The sequence below is a fragment of the Andrographis paniculata genome, unplaced genomic scaffold (assembly GCF_009805555.1).
Source record: "Andrographis paniculata isolate CXL003 unplaced genomic scaffold, ASM980555v1 Contig98END, whole genome shotgun sequence".
Taxonomy (NCBI): domain Eukaryota; kingdom Viridiplantae; phylum Streptophyta; class Magnoliopsida; order Lamiales; family Acanthaceae; genus Andrographis; species Andrographis paniculata.
Window position 1 is genome coordinate 1,653,512 of NW_026137637.1, and position 18,540 is coordinate 1,672,051.

Below are 18,540 nucleotides of genomic sequence, written 5' to 3' on the forward strand. Positions count from 1 at the left end.
GCAAAATAAAATAAAATTAACTAATTTGAAAAAGAAGAAGCCAATTTCAATATACTTGTATCAGTTGGGGGTTGGGTTCAGCAAAATGTCCGGAATCCGAATATCTGATCCGAATCAAATCGAAATTTAAAATTTAGTTCGAATTTTTCGGATTTTCGGATCGGATCGGATCGGATTGGTATACTAAAAATTCGATCCAATCCGAAATCCGAATTATAATTTATTAATATTTTATATTATGTATTTAATATTATAATAAAAATATAATATTTTATTATAAATATAAAAATTACTAATTACTAATTACATATTAATATACTTCATTATTATTTATTATTTTATTATGTAGATTTATTAAATATTATGTATAAAAATCTGATTTTGTTTTTTTTTTAAATATTAATTTTTTTTTTAAAAAGAATTTTTTGGTTTGGTTCAGAATTTTTCATCCGAATTTTGAAATTTAGATTTTTTTTATTTTTTTATTTTTCAGATTGGTTCGGATTTTCTAATTCGGATTTCAGTTAATTCAGTTCGGTTCAAATTACCTTTTTCAAAAATTTCGGATTGATCCGAACTGAAAATCCAAATTCTCACCCATTGCATGCAGTTATATAATAAAAATATTCAGATATAATAAATACCCAGTTAATTTAATTATTACAAACATATTTTCATTTGAAGTTTGTTTTTTTCTAAAAAAAAAAAAAAATCAATTTAATATTGTTACCTGATAATTTCATAATTTTTTTCATTTAAAATACATTATATCAAATATTTACTATTTAAATATAAATATATATATATATGATATTTTAAATTGAGCTACAAATTTAATGAAATTCAATTACAATATAAATTTTAAAACTTATAATGGTCCAGTACATTTTTTCATTCTTTTAAAATATTTAATTAATCATTTATAATTTTTTAAGCAAATTATGAATTTTGGATATTATTTGTTGGATAATTTTTGGAATGCAATAATATATATATATTTTTAACAAAAATAATTTTAAAATATAATTAAATTATTTAAAAATTATATTTCAATATAAATATACTAATATAAACATTATTGATGGAGAATTATATATCTTCCATAACATATGACTAACATAAGTCAATTATAAATAATAATAATAATAACTTATAATGTGTATAAATATATATAAATATTTAATAATATAAAATTATAAATGGGTCTAGTTTTAAAAATAAATAAATAAATATTAGCAAATATGTGAGATAATTAATTTCGAGAAGATATGCATGATTTATTACATCAGTTTCATTTATTATTATTATTATTATTATTATTATTATTATTATTTGTATGTATAAATTCAAAATAGTTCTTTTAAAAATATAAAATATTACTCTCTCCGTCCCAGATACCATGTCCACGTTGCCGTTTTTCTTCGTTTCACATACCATGTCACTTAATTTTTTGGAAAATGATTACACACTTTAATCTCATTTTAAATTTTTTAATTTTTTTTTTAATTTTAATTAAACTAATTAGTTATCTTAATCTTAATTTATAATTATTTATATTACAGGATAATTATTTTCACTAATACATTCTTAATTATCTACTAATTATATCCTTCCTAAAATACCGTGTCTACGCTGTTGCAGATACGGTATTTGGGACGGAGGGATAATTTGTTTATGTGTTTAGTATATTCTTCTGTATGACATTGACAGACACAATGAACCTTGAAAGCAAAAGAGTTATATTCAATTTTCATATTCTTACACTAAAATATAACTTCCAAAATAACGACAATATATATATATATAATTTTATAAAATAATTCAATAGTATTTAATTTAGAAATATTTGTAAGAAGTCCCTTATCTCAAAATTATCATATTTTTTTTATTTATAAATTCTCATATATTTTCATAATATAATATATATATACACACAAAGCATTAGATAAAAAAAAAAGAAGAAATTAAAATAGAAATATATTTTTAAATTATTGATTATCAAATATATATAGTTTATTCTAATTCTATTTATTTAAATTAATACTCCTATAATTTATTTTTCAAAAAAATTGCACAAAGTATAATTGGATAAGTCCGAAATAAAATTTCATTAAACTATAGTAATTTTATAAAAATAAAAAAACAAAAATCAAAAGGGCTTACTCGGCCCGTCATGATTTCCAATCGGGCCATGCTTGGGCCTATGTTTTCAGATTCGATTTAAATCGCGCCACCCTTGTAAATATAGCGATGAGACATCTCTTACTTGAGGGTTAGGTCCTGATTGAATGATAAAAATGTTCCTGGTAGTATTGTGTAATAAAAAAATAATGATATTTATGTAATATATTGTAAGTTCTAAATATTAGGTAGGTATTACTATTATTGAATTATTACTAAAAAAAATTTTCATTTGCATCAAATAATTGCATGCAATGATCATAACCACACATGTTTTCATCAACCATAATTATAAATCAATAATCACCAAATATTTTCACCAATAATACACACACAAATTTCAATAATATATATATATATAGATTATATAAATAAATAGATCATTAATAATCAGCATTTGATCATGCCAAGAACTTGTAGAACAAAGACTGAAACTTAGCCATCTCCTTAGGAGCCAATGCCACCAACACATTGACGCCGTTGCCGGCGGCGGCGCCGCCGATCTCCGGGAAGAGCAATATTATGTCCTTCCGGCGGTAGACGACCGGGCAGCTATACCGCGGCGTCCCCCACGGATAATCGACCTCGTCGAACCCTAACCGCCACCACGACGACAGCAAAAACTCGCCGTTCGGAAAACCTTTGTACACCTCGCCCCAATCGATCGCCGACCGCGCGTACTCGTCGGTCATCCGGGTCGACCCTTCCGCAACCATGCCGACCAATTTCCCGAACGGCCCGGCCTCGAGCTCGCCGCAATTCGCGGCGGCGTAGGCTGAGAGGACGGCGTTTCCGCAAAATGACAACGGCAACGGCGGCCGGAGCCTCGACCGGATGTCAACGGCGAAGAGGACCATGGATTCGCGGTTGGGGCCTTCGCCGGTCCCGGAGCAGAGGGCCTTGCAGCGCCAAATGTGGGCGGTGACGACGTTGAAGCCGGTGATTTTGGCAGCGCCGCCATCGGATTTCGCCTTTTCTTTTAGAAATCCGATGTCGGCGGCGCTCAAGTTGAAGATTTTGAAATCGAGGTCGTCTTGGTCGGGGTCCGATGGAGACGGCGGAGCTTCTTGGCCGATCGGGAGCTTTAGTTTGAGGAGCTCCGGGTGCGGGAAGGCCACTTGAGGCGGCGATCGGGCGGCGAGGAGGCGGCGGTCGTTGCACGGGACGACGGCGAGGGGCTTGTCGGGAAATGCTTGGGAGGCTAAGTTTTGGAGGAAAGTTTTCGAGCTAAGTCCGTCGAATAATCCGTGGTTCGTCGACAATCCCATTACGAAGCCGCCACATTTGAACGACGTCAGCTGCGACAAAATAGTAAAAAATTTGAATAAAAAATTAATTTTTAATATAACGAACGGAGTAAAATAATAAAAATTTTGAATAAAAAATTAATTTTTAATATAATACGATAATTTTGGAAAATAAATAAAAATTGGGGATTTTAACTTTTTTTTACTATTTAATTCTAATGATTTTTTTCTTAAGAAATTATTTTTTCTAATGAAATATCGTAATGAAATAATTATTTAAATATAAACCAAACAAACGTAAAACATGTGTTTCCTTGTGATTTTTGTCAGTCTTTTATTATTCAATTTAATAAATTTTTTCTAAAAGTATTGTATCGTATATTAATTATTTTATTTAAAATATAGATATTTTACTAAATATTTTTATAATAAAAGAAAAAACACACAAATAAGCATTGCTACTTATAGTTAGCATAGTTAAAAATATAGTTGAAAAACATCATTCAAATAAAATCTTATACTCCCTCCGGCCCATAAGTAAATATCTATTTTCTTTTTGCACGTAATTTTAGAAATATTAGTATTATATTGGGATATAGTAAGAATAAAGTAGAAATGACTAAAATAACCTTATTAGTATGTGTGATATAAAGGTAATGACATTTGTGTAATATATTGTAAGTTGTAAGGGTATTTCTAATATTAGGTAGATAAACAGTTGCTAAAAAAGAAAATAGATACTTTGTTATGAGACGGAGGGAAGTATAATTTTCATGACCAATCATTTATATACATATATGACATTAAACCACTAATTTTCACTCTAAAAAATTGAAATTGAAAACAACTCAAAATACCAAAAACTTTCATATATATATATAAGTGAATACATTAACCATTGCAATGAGAAGTGTATTCTTTTGATTTTTTTTTTTCTAAAAAAAAATAAAAACAGTAAGTTGGATGTAATTTTGTGAAATAATAATAATAATAATAATAATAATATATTTTTATATTAATCACGAAAATTGAATAATAAAATAAAATCAAAATCAAACTTCATAAAGAATAAAACAGCGCCATCGTTCAAAGCGTTTTCAGATAAATTAATTTTATTATTTTTTTTTATGTGTGGTGCTGATAATTGTGTCAAAAATATAAAAATATTATTTTTAAAGTTGAATATTTTAACTTTATGTAATAAGTATTTTAATTTTTTATTTTTACTTTTTTATTTTTATAAAAATTATTTTGTATTATTTATTATTATTTTTTTAGAATCACAATTAAAGATTAGTGTTGGATAAACAAAACCCTTATTTTCGCCCTACATGCAACGTATAATAAAATGCTTTTTTCCTCTAAAGAGCTACCACATGCCTAAGGTTTGGTTAAAAATAAAAAATAAAAAAATAGTGGAGTTTCTTTTATACTCCCTCCGTCCCATAACTAGATACCCGTTTACTTTTTGCACAGAATTTTATAAATATTAGTATTATATTGAGACTTAGTAGGAATAAAATAAAAATGACTAAAATAACCTTATTAATATTGTGCGATATAAAAGTAATGACATTTGTGTAATATATTGTAAGTTATAAGGGTACTTGTAATGTTAACTAGATAATACAGTTACTAAAGAAATGAAATAAATACTTTGTTATGGAACGGACTAAAATGGAAAATTGATAGTTTGTTACGAGACAGATGGAGAATAAAATCATTACTTCAAAATTTATTTTTTTAAGAAAAATCAAAATACTAATGAGTAAATTATTATTATCATTTTTGGTTAGTTGAAGTTTGAATTATAAGTGAGATGTATTATATATCTATATATATATATATATGATTAGTGGGCTATAAGTAGACATTATTTATAACTTTATTGATATATATATATATTATAGGTAGAAGAACTACAAAAGGGCAAAACCCTAATTAGGGTTCATCTACTTTGCTTTAATTTGCTACTCAATAAAATCATTAACCCTCCATTATTGTTATGTTATTATTATGTTTTTTCCCCCTCCATCAAATAAAGGGTCCCCTCTTCTCAAATAAAATAAGTATTATATATTTATTTAATGTGTGTATATATATATTCTCCATCCATCCCATTAAAAGGTTATCATTTTCCATTTTCGTTCGTCTCAAAACAAGATTACTATTTCCTAATTTAGTAATTGTACTACTTCTTTCACATAATAAATATCCTTTCAACTTACAATATATTACACATATGCCATTACTTTTATATTACACCATACTAATAGGGGTATTTTTGTCTTTTTTTACTACAATCCAATATAATACTAATATTAAAAAATCTACGTGCAAAAAGCAAACGGTCACCCTTCCAACGGGACTGAGGGAGTATTATAGGTAGAAGAACTACAAAAGGGCAAAACCCTAATTAGGGCTTATCTACTTTGCTTTATTTTGCTACTCAATTTCTCAATAAAATCATTAACCCTCCATTATTGTTATTATTATGTTTTTTCCCCTCCATCATCAAATAAAGGGTTCCCTATTTTCAAATAAAATAAGTATTATATATTTATTTAATGTATACAACCATAAATGTACAAACATATAATGAAGTTCTACAATAATTAGTAGCCCTTTTCAAATTGAAAGTTATAGGGATGGAAACTTTCAACTAATCACTATAATTATCCCCTCTATAACAAGGTAGTGCAAATAATAGTCTATCTTGTGTTTAAATACATATTTTTTGACCCAAAAAAAAATGATATAATAAAAGTTTTAAGTATTTAATTCGATGTTTTTTAAAAGGGTTGTTATCAATATGAAAAAGATCAAAACTTCCAAAAATACGTGTATAAACATATGGGAAAGAATCGAGAAACATGATTGATGAAAATTGGATATGCACAACAGGTGAAAAGATGAAATGGTGTCATCCATTGCCGAACTAATTCATTTATTATCGAATTTATTGCTACTCGAATAGTAGTTGAAATCAATGATGATGGTTCGGGATGTCAATGGGGCGGGTTCGGGACGGGTTCTGCAGGCCCCGAGACCCGCCCCGCCCCGCTTCCACCCGGCCCCAGGACACGTCCCGCAGGGTTCGGGGCCAACCCTTGCAAACTCGTTTTTTTAAAATATATAATAATAAATATTTTTTTAACAATCGAATACTAAAACAAATAGCATTAAAAGTAAAAAAAAAAAAATCTAAAAATAATCAAATATTGATCCATAAAAATAAGATAAATAAATAAATAATATATTTTTATTATATAAATATAAATATATTAGGTATAATAATTTTCAAAAATTATTTGGAGCAGACGATTAATTGAATTTTATATTTAAAATTATTTAAGTAAATAAATAATATATTCTTTTTATATAACTGTACATATATATTAGTTATAATAATTTAAAAAAATATCCGGGTTCGAGTCCGGGTCCGGGTTAGGGTGAGTTTTTAGTAAAATCCGTAACCCGCCCCGAACCCGGCCGGGTTTAAAATTTTAAATCCACAACCCGCCCCAAAACATATTATTTAGACTCAAACTCACCCCATTAAGAGCGGGTCCGGGGCTAACCCGCCCCATTTGACATCTCTAATGATAGTAGATTTTAATCTTTTTTTTCGCAAAGAAATTCTCTATATATTCTAGCTCATAACTTTAAAAAATCCGGGTTCTTTAAAGTTTGGATTTGAATTATAATCTTGAAAATAATAAAAATTTAATCGTTATAGTAGAAAAACACAAATTTAGATATTTAAATATTAATTATTATATTAATAAGTAGTACAAATAAAAAAAATGACAAAAATATATTTAATAGTCTTTTATAATACAAATACGATGACATTTGTGGAGTAAATTATAGTACAAATTTAAGAATATTTTTAATGTCAAACAATTATGGGACGGTTGGATCATAATCTTGTGAATAAAAAAATAATTTTTAATTTAATATAAAAGCATAAAATATAAATTTAATTTGGTATGTTTTTTGGAGAAAAAAAAAATTAATGAATAGTAAAATTTAATTTAAATTAAAAAAAATAAATCCCACAATTTTTTTTTACAAACCTTCACTTTGTTGCTTTCACAAGATACCACGTATTGATATAAATAAAAATATAAATATTTTTTTACAAAATATTTAAAGAATAACAAATAGTTTAATTATATTTATTTCCAATAACTAACAACAAAACCTACAAAAGGTTTCTGTATTTTGGAGTTTGGTCTTATATTTTAGTATCGGATTTTTGTTTCAATAATGTGATGTTTTCGGAAAAAAAAAAAAAAAAATTACATTTATGTTTTGACTTATTGTAATTAACATTAAAAATATATTTATATAATTTTTTTTTACAAATATTATATTACAAGACACTAATATAAATATATTTTTTATTTTATTTTTTATCATTTAAACCTTAAAAATATCAAAATCACATACCCAAACTAGAAAAAAAGATAAATGGATCAAAGTGTGTGTTTTAAATAACTTAATTAATAATTAAGGAATCTTGAAATTAATTTGAGACAAACCTGAATAACACAAAGTGGCTGATCATCGAACTTCTCAATTCCAGGAACAATGAGCTGCATAAACCCAGGATTCGGATACACCAGATTCCCGATCTCATCAAGGGAATATTCCGTCGCCGCCACCACGAATCCGGCGCCGGCGGCTCTGCTCAGGTCGATCTCCAGCCGGCCGGTTTCCGGGTTCGTCTTGAACCGGCCGGCCACGAAATCGTACGGCTCCTCCATCACTTTCTGCAGCGCAGTTCTGAGCGCCGCCGCGGCCGTCTCCGGCGGGTAGCTCGGGTTGGCCGGAAAGAAGTGCAGAGTTTGGACATGAAAATTGAGGACCTGATCTATGTTGGACAGGAACATGGGGCTGTCGTGATTCCGCCATTGAAGAGGATAAACTAGGGTTGAATCTTGGATCGATACTTTCAGGTCTTGGATCGACGGTACGACGTCGTCGAGGGTTCCCATGCTGTCTTGATATTTTTGTTATTATTATTATTTTTTATTTTATTTTATTTTTTGGAAATTGGTAAGATAAATTTTGATAAATACTATTTAAATGTTTTTTGTTGGTGGGTTTGGGTATTTATATACAGATGAAATGAAGAAGAAGAAGAAAAAGAAGGGTGTACTGTATTTAATGGGGAGGTTGAAAAGTTTGTGGGGTTGTTGTTGATGGGATGTGAATTTTGAACTGTTGGATTTATTAATTATATGTTGTCTTAACTCGTGGGTTAGGGTGATTTTTTTATATTAGATTGTAATAAAAAAGATAAAAATATATCTAAGTTTTTTTTAGCAATATAATATATTGTAAATTATAAGAGTATTTATTACTGACGAAAATAGAAAATAATAACCTTTCAATTGGACGAAAGAGTATTTTATTTCATTTAGTGTGGTGTGATAACAATACATAGATTATTGGCTAATAATATTATCTTCGTTTACAAAATTTGTGCTCATTTTGAGCTAAATACATATTTTAATAAATATATTATTATATTAGTACATTGATTGTTGTTGCGGAACTTTAAATTTTTTTAATTAAAAATTATCAAATATTAAATTTCTATTATTTTTAAATTTTTTAAATTTTTTAAAATTTATCTTTTCTTCATCGTAGTATTCTATTTCTCCTCTTGATTTCAACTTATAAGCAAAAAAGCTTTTTTTTTTTTTTTGTTTGAGTTTCTTCTTCGCTACTAACCTTAAATTTGTGGAATTCTTTCGTGTTTTATATTTAGCAAATGGCCGAGAAATAACCACAAGGACAACTTTCAATAGATGAGCCAGTGGTGATAAGTTTATTGGGGTCTAAACTCAAATCTCATATTGAATTCTTTTAGAGAAAATCCCAGAATAAATATGTGTAAACTCAGCCCAAAACGGACAATATTATACTAGCGGTGAGTTGACTCAATCTTAACAACAACAAAAGAATTTAGTGACCAATTCAATCAGGATGATCGACCGGCAGACGTTGTCCTTGGACCCCACTCGCTGACCAGACAATAAGATCCCGTACAAGTCAACAAAGTACCAATAAAATCAAAACTGATTTCAAATTGGGCTCTACAACATATCAATCTCTCAATTGAAGTTCTTCATCCAAATCATCTCCATAATAGTCTCTGTTACTGCAATGTACTCAACTTTTGTCATCGACAAAGCAACCACATTTTGCAACTTCAAATTTCATGATATTATTGTTCCTCTATAAGTGAACACATATCCAGATATGTTCTTTCTCTTATCGTAGATACTTTTTGTCAAGTCGGCATTCACAAATCCAGCTAATCAAGACTTCATTTTCTCGAGATCAGTGTCTTATCAGTAGTGTCTCACAAGTACCTCAATATCCATTTCACTCATTCTCAATGTTGTCTGATAGAATTGCTCATAAATTGGCTCACTACTCCCACTGTATGTGCTACATCCGATCTTGTACCTATCATGGTGTACATCAAGCTCCATATGGCAGATGCATAGGGAACACTCATCGTCTCAACACGTTCCGTTTCATCTTTATTGAGTCATTGCTAGACAACTTAATATGACTTCCCAAATGTGTGCTCACAGGCTTTCAATACTGCATGTTGAATCTCATCAAGACCTTCTTCACGTATTTTGTCTGCAAGAGACTCAATCTCCTACTATCTAGGTCTCGAATTATTTGTATACCCAAAATCTATTTCGTCTCTCCGAGATCCTTTAACGAAAATATTTTCGCCATTTGCTGCTTCAACTTCACAACTTCTCAAGCACAAGGTCCTATCAATAACATGTCGTCCATATATAATAAAAGTATTATAAAGTGTATTATATGGACATATCTTTTATCGATGTCAAGAATAGTATATGTTGCATGAACTATTTGATATCTGTTGTTCATTTTATATTTTATTTCTTGATACGTGGACATATTTTTGTGCTGAAATTAATGTTAGTATATATTGTAAAGACTATTGATATCAATGGTTAGTTTATATGTTATATTTATATTATATTATATTAATATATATTGTGTTGTTTATTTATACTTCACGGTTTTATGTTAAAAATGTGTGTTGTTGGAACTATAACATCTTTCACCAAAGAATAATTACGGTGTCAAATTAGTATTATGTTATGCTGACAGCAAATGAAATATAATTTTTAGTACATAGTTTGAATTAATACAATACGCGATGTATAGGTTACATGCGTTTCCAGTTCATATTTTTACGTATATTGTTTTAGCATATCTTTTTGTATTAAAATCATAGTTGTGATATGTGAACTATCGAAATGTATTTCTAATTCATTTGTTATATTTCGTATTATCACTACAAAAAAATAGCATATTAGTAACGGAATTCCGTTCCTAAAGTGTGTGTAGTTAACGCAATTCCCTCTCTAATTCCGTATCTAATGTCTTTAGTAACGGAAAAAGGGGATTTAGAGACAAAAAAATTTTGTTACAAAATTGATATTTTTTTGTAGTGTATATTAACATATTTTGTATCGTGAGTTCATATGTTATATTTGATGATGTATAAATAAATATTTAATTTGGTATTTTAAATAAAATTTTGATTTTTATAAAATTATAAAATAAAAAATAAATATTTAATTGGATAATTTTATTTAAAAAAAAAAAACTAAATAAACAATATCAGAAAAAACCACACCTTAAAAGAGAGTTTGTGTATGAGTGTGTTTTTCTCTATTTCTTTTCCTGTGGTATGTTTGTAGCTGTTTCAATCTCCTTCTCATGTTATCCAATTTAGTTTTTAATATATATTTTTTTTTATTATACATATAAGAGTGCTTTAATTGGTTTGAATGTTTTATGTTGTTTTTTTAATAATAAATAAATAAATAAATATGAAATATATTTTTCAGCAAGAACATATTTTATTATAGATTATATATAATGTGGAAATGACTAGTCACGTTAAGGGTGCATTTGGCAATTAGCTGATAGCTTTTAGCTGTTAGTTGATTTAATTAGCTAGTTTGACTAGCTGATTCAATTAGCGATTTGTATTAACGTGTTTGGTAAAACAACTGTTTGACATTAGCTGTTTATACATAAAATGACTATTAAGGACATTGATATGTTTTTTTTAAAAAAATATTTAATTTTGTTCATTTTGATTTGAAATTTATGAAAATTTTTGTTATTAATTATTGAAAATTATAAAAAAAATTATTTTTATTTTTATTATTTAGATCTGAGAAAAATATTTTTACTAAAAAATAATAATTTTTTATTAAAATTTTATAAAATATAAAATAATAAATCTTTCGTATATATATTTTTATAATGTTAATTATTATTTTAATATGTATAAATAAATTAATAACCTTTGTTTTTCTATTTGATTTAGTTTTAAAAGTTTATATATTTTGCAAATAAAATAATTTATATGTAATAATTAATAATAATTATTATTTTAAAGTTACAAAAATAAAAATATAATTTAATAAATTAAATATATTAAAAATAATTAGTAAATACTGCTATAAAAATATATTTATATGTATAAAATAAATAATTAAGTTTTAAGGGTAAATAAAGAATAACCAAAATTAAAATAAAAAATTTTTTTCAAAATGCTGGATAAATGAGCTTTTGAGAAATTAGTTTTTTGAACCCAAAAAAGCTCTTTAAAAAGCTAATTTGCCAAAAACCTAAATTAGTTTTTTGACTGGTCAAACCGCTAAAAGTTGTTTAACTAAAAGCTTTTCAAAAAGCTCTTTCTCAAAACACCCTCTTAATAAAGTATTATGTTCAAATAGTAATTTTTTTCCCTTTTTTAATCATTTTATTTATTATGTAATACTTACAATATTTTATAAAAATATATTATATTCGATCACTATTTAAATATAAAATTCATATTTTTATATATAAAAAAATATATACATCACATCAAATACTATTTTAGTATCAAATAAAAAAAAAATCATACCAAATAAAAAGAAATGTCCACCTACAAAATCATTTATATCTTGTTTCTTGTTGTTTTTCAACATCCTAATTAACCCTATAAATAATGATTTATCATTTTGACTATTAAATCACTCTACCAATGTTAATGGATTTTTTTTTTTTTTTTTTTAATATATTATTCTATTCGTCTTAACTGAAAGTATCTATTTTTATTATTTTTGTTCGTTTTATTTCAAATTATTTGTTTTTTTTTATAAAAATAATTATATATTAATATTAAAATACTTTTAACTTTTATATAAATTATCTTACACACTTTCACCGACTAATTAATAAATTATTGTTAATCTACTATAAATATATAGACACTTTGAGTCGGAATGAAAAATATATATATATATATATTTTTATAGAAATCGCAGTTGCTGAATAGAATTTTTTTAACTAAATTAAAAAGAAATGGAACATTTTGGCATTGTTAATCGAAATAATTTTTTGCTGATACAATTTTTTATACATCACATAAAAATACTTCAAATTAAAATACTAAACAAACACATCTTTTATTAATTAAGCAAGAAGTTATAAAACTACAAAGTGTAGATAAAACTACAAAGTGTAGAGCCAAGGTGTAGCTCAAGCCGTTTAGTCTTTTTTGACATAAAAAAAAAAAAAAAAAACAAAAACAAAAAACAAAAAAAAAAAAAAAATGAAAGGGGTTTTGTGGTTTGGTAATAGAAAAAAATTAAATCGAAATAAAATTTTGATGCAATATAAATAATTATTTGATACTATTATATTTTAAGGGCATGAATCAGCTACAATCAAGTCAGTATGTTATTGATTTGATTGGATCAATATATATTACAGAGGTGACAAATATATATTTAAATATATTTCAGCATACTTATAATATAATATATATTATTCCCGTTCATCCCAACTATTTTTATCAATTTCATTTGTCTCATTTCAAAGTATTCATTTTCTATTTTAAACAAAATTAATTATACACTAGAGCTGGCAATTGGTCGATTCGTGTCGGGTTGAATACTTTAAACGGGTTAAATTACTCAGCTCTAACCCGACCCGTTTATGATCATATCGGGTTCGTGTTGACTCGTTTATTGTCGTGTCGGGTTCGGGTTGACTCGTGTTGACCGATATATATAATTAAGTCGAATTTTTTGATTCAAATTAAATAATTTTTTGTTATGTTAATTTTTATTGGTTTGAGCTTAAATTAGGTTGAATTATTTAAAATTGAACTTAGTTTAAATTAATTTATGAGAAAATTATTAAATTATGATTATTTTACATATATAATAAATATATTAATCAATATTAATATATTATAATCGGATTGTCGCGTCGGGTTCGAGTTGAGAGCCTTAACCCTAACCCAACCCGTTTACTATCGTGTCGGATTCGTGTCAACTCGTATACATAATGGGGTTGAAATCTTTGACCCAAACCCAATTATTTCGTGTCGGGTCGTGTTGGATTGTCGTGTCGGATCAGTTTTTGTCAGCTCTATCACACACTAATATCAAAATACCCTTAATTTTTACTTAAATTACAAACATATCATTACACGTACAATTACTTGTACATAAAGTAAAATGCAAAAATGTCAAAAAAATTTCACATTTTCACTGACTTATAAAATATTATTATTTTTAAATTTATTACAAAACTTCAAATAACTTCTTTCATTTGGTACCATATGACTAAACGTGTGTCGTCTTATAACAAACCATATACTAAAATATGTATAAATATATATTGTCATCTATATCACATATGCTAATCCGATCAAATCAACATCATATTAACTTTATAGAATCAGCATCAAATCTGCTGTGATATTTCTAATATAAAATAAATTTTTAATATATATTATTGATTGACTTTCGTTTGTAAATAAATAAATAACATATATTCTAATAATTTAAATTTCTTTTGTGTCCACGTGTTAGTTACTAGGGAGTACAGTATAAATGCACTTCCCCCAATTTATATTATTAGACACACCTACAAATACATACAACTTTATTTATTGTTATTATTATTATTTTAATTTACTTTTGGGGATTTTGTTACAATCATGTGTATTTTTAATAGTGTTAATATAGGGTGCACCTGTATATATAAGCGTACGATATTTAATTTGGGTTTTTTTATAATGTGTCTCACAGTGTTACAATTCACTAAAAAAATATATATATATTTGTAACGGAATTTTGTCCCTAAAGTTCGCGTAGGTAAGGTAATTTCATTCCTAATTTCGTCTCTAATGTCATTAGTAACGGAAAAAGTAAATTTAGAGACAGAAAAAATTTGTTACAAAAATAATTTTTCTTGTAGTGCAATAATTTGTTTGAAGAGAAATTTTCTTGTGTTATAGATATATATATAATCTATTATTTTTTAGAAAAAAAATTAATTTTGGTTCAATATAATTAAAATTTATTAATTTTGGTTTCAATATAAAAAATTCATCAATTTTAGTTACATTATAAACAATTTCAATCAATTTTGATCCCATTATAAACAAGTTCAATCGATTTTGGTCCCGCCATTAAAAAACTAACGGAAGTTGTTGATATGAACGGAACATAGCTGACATAGCAGCTGACCAGGAAACTACACGGCCATGTAAAATTATATACGAACATATTGACACACGGTCATGTATATTTTAGTGTATAATTATACACGATCATGTATAATTCTACACGGCCGTGTACATTTATGTTTTGTTCTAAAATTTTATTTTTTTATTACTCCCTCCATCCCGGATATTTTGTCCACGTTACTGTAGACACGAGAATTTAGGAGGGGTATAATTAGTAAATAATTAAAAATGTATTAGTGAAAATAAATATCGTATAATAAAAATAATTATAGATTAAGATTAAGATAATTGATTAGTATAATTAAAATTTCAATTATAAATTAAAATTTTAAAAATAAGATTAAAGTGTATAATTATTTTCCAAAAACTAAAAGTGACAAAATAAGTGGGACGGATCAAAATGGAAAGATGGACATGAGAAGTGGGACGAAGGGAGTATATAATTTTTTTAAAAAAAAATATTTTGAATTTATAATAGTTGATAGAGTTAAAATATATATAAAAAATTAATAATAATCATAATATAATTAAAATGTATCAATTTTAGTTCTTTCAAAAACATTCAATTACACAACTATTTTTTTTTTGTATATTATAGTATTAAAAAATAATTTTACATTTCAATACAATTTCAAATAATTTCAACATATACATATATAAATACTAGAACACGCTCTTGCGCGGTATACCGCGCGACTATTCTATAATGTAATGTAGTGAAACATTATTTATTTGAAATATAAACTGTAAAACAAAAATGTAATCGAATTATTTGCGCTCAGGTCGGTGGGTCAGGTCGTTTGGTTTGGTCGGTTGGTCTGGTCGGTTGGTTAGCGCTCGGATAGGCAGGTCGGAAGGTCCTCGGTCGGTTGGTCTGGTCGGTTGGTCCTCGGCCGGATGATCAGGTCGGTTGGTTAGCGAATGGATGGGCAGGTCGGAAGGTCCTCGGTCGGTTGGTCTGGTCGGTTGGTCCTCAGTCGGATGGTTAGCGGTCGGACAGACAGGTCTGATGGTCACCAGATCGGACAGACAGGTCTGATGGTCTGCGGTCGGATAAAGTAGGTCGGCTGGTCTGCGGTCGGATAGGCAAGTCAGCTGGTCCGCAGGTGAATAGACAGGTTGCTTGGTGGGTGCGGCCAAGGAGTCTTTTGGTCTAGCGATTGGTCTCTGGATTGGTCGGTTGGGCTATTTGAGTTCTGGAACTGGTGGAGGCGTTTGGCGAGGCGGTTGATGTAACCGACCAGACGACGTTTCAAAATGTTTCGTCTTGGGCGGTTGACGGCGGTTGCTGGCGACGGTTCCAAAACGTCTTTTCAAGCCAGTACAAAGGTAGGGTAAGAGCTAAATTGTCATTTTCGAAATGAGGGGCATGATAGACTTTTCAAGTGACAAATCCATACAATCTCGTGTATAACAACATAAAAGTTTTAATACCCAAATCAACTAATACATAAGGTCTTGTTACGTACAAAAATAATAATAATAATAATAATAATAATAATGGTAGCAGTGTCTTGAAGGAAGGTAGGACCCGAAGTCGGGTAGAAAAGTAGAAAAATTTGCGCTCAGGTCGGTTGGTCAGGTCGGGAGGTCCTCAAGATGGAAAGTCATCAGGAAGGAAAGTCAGGTCGGTTGGTTAGCGGGTCGGAAAGTCTGTAGGTCTGATGGTCAGCAGGTCGGACAGACAAGTCGGAAGGTTTGCGGTCGGGTAGTCAGGTCGGTTGGTTAGCGGGTCGGATGGTCCATAGATCGGAAAGTCTGCAGGTCTGATGGTCAGCAGGTCGGACAGACAGGTCGGATGGTCAGCAGGTCGGACAGACAGGTTTGATGGTCAGCAAGTCGGACAGACAGGTGTGATGGTCAGCAGGTCGGACAAACAAGTCTGATGGTCTGCGGTCGGATAAAGTAGGTCGGCTGGTCTAGCAATTGGTCTCTTGAATGGTCGGTCGGGCCAGTTGAGTTCTGGAACTCGTGGAAGCGTTTGGCGAGACGGTGCAAGACACGTGTCAATAAAGGAGGAATTAGTGGGCAGTTGATGTAACCGACCAGACGACGTTTCAAAGCGTTTCGTCTTGGGCGGTTGACGGCGGTTGCTGGCGACGGTTCCAAAACGTCTTTTCAAGTAATATTTAAGGATTTAGATTTTTTATTTTCAAGCATCTTCAATCAACTTCAACAAAGCAAAGTCAGATTTGGGGATCACCACTTTAAATTTTCAGCATTTTAATTTTCCAATCAATTTCCTTTTATGTACCGTACAGTGTTTAGAGATTCCTAATCTCAGACGCTAAAAAATCAAATTTAAGGTGTTACGTACAAAAATAATAATAATAATAAAAATAATGGTAGCAGGGTCTTGAACGAAGGTAGGACCCGAAGTCGGGCAGAAAAGTAGAAAAATTTGCGCTCAGGTCGGTTGGTCAGGTCGGGACGTCCTCAGGTCGGGAGTCCCTCAAGACGGAAAGTGGTCAGGTCGGGAAGTCCTCAGGTCGGGAGGTCGTCAAGACGAAAAGTGGTCAGGTCGGGATGTCCTTAGGTCGGGAAGTCTGCAGGTCTGATGGTCAGCAGGTCGGACAGACGGATGGTCAGCAGGTCGGACAGACAGGTCTGATGGTCAGCAGGTCGGATAAAGTAGGTCGGCTGGTCTAGCAATTGGTCTCTGGAATGGTCGGTCGGGCAAGTTGAGTTTGGGAACTGGTGGAAGCGTTTGGCGAGACGGTGCAAGGCACGTGTCAATAAAGGAGGAATTAGAGATTCCTAATCTCAGGCGCTAATTAATCAAATTTAAGGATATTTTCCATATCTTTGAATTTTACTTTTTGTCTGTTGAAAAAATACATCAACACTTTATTTTCATATTTTACTTTTTATTGTTGAAAAATTGCATCAACAACAATAAAAAATAAAATATAGGAGAATGTAGATGAAATGTTTGAGATAAAAAATAAAATATAGTTTTGAAATGTCAAAAATAGTAAGGATATTTCAACTTTGATAATTGTTACGCACAAATAATAATAATAATAATAATAATAATAATAATAATAATAATAAGGATAGTAGGATCTTAAAGGAAGATAGACACGAAGTTGGGTGGAAAAGGAAAAAAAAATTGCGGTCAGGTCGGTTGAACAGGTCGGTTGGTCCTCGGTCGGATGGTCAGGTGCGTTGGTTAGCAGTCAGATAGGCAGGTCGGAAGATCCTCGGTCGGTTGGTCTGGTTGGTTGGTCCTCGGTCGGATGATCAGGTCGGTTGGTTAGCGATCGGATTGGCAGGTCGGAAGGTCCTCGGTCGGTTGGTATGGTCGGTTGGTCCTCGGTCGGATAGTTAGCGGTCGGACAGACAGGTCTGATGGTTAGCAGGTCGGACAGACAGGTCTGATGGTCTGCGGTCGGATAAAGTAGGTCGGCTGGTCTGCGGTCGGATAGGCAAGTCAGCTGGTCCGCAAGCGGATAGACATGTCGCTTGGTTGGTGCGGCCAAGAAGTCTTTTGGTGTA

General features: G+C 29.7%; 1 protein-coding gene across 1 annotated transcript; it reads right to left on the reverse strand.

The window, feature by feature from the left end:
• Positions 1-2,419: 2,419 nt before the first annotated feature.
• Positions 2,420-8,527, reverse strand: LOC127243704 (acyltransferase GLAUCE). Its single transcript, XM_051263854.1, has 2 exons — positions 7,976-8,527; positions 2,420-3,479 (listed from the first exon to the last, which is right to left on the reverse strand). The coding sequence occupies exons 1-2, from the start codon at positions 8,429-8,431 to the stop codon at positions 2,583-2,585; spliced, it is 1,353 nt and encodes a 450-aa protein (XP_051119811.1). The 5' UTR covers positions 8,432-8,527; the 3' UTR covers positions 2,420-2,582.
• Between the last annotated feature and the right edge of the window lie 10,013 nt (positions 8,528-18,540).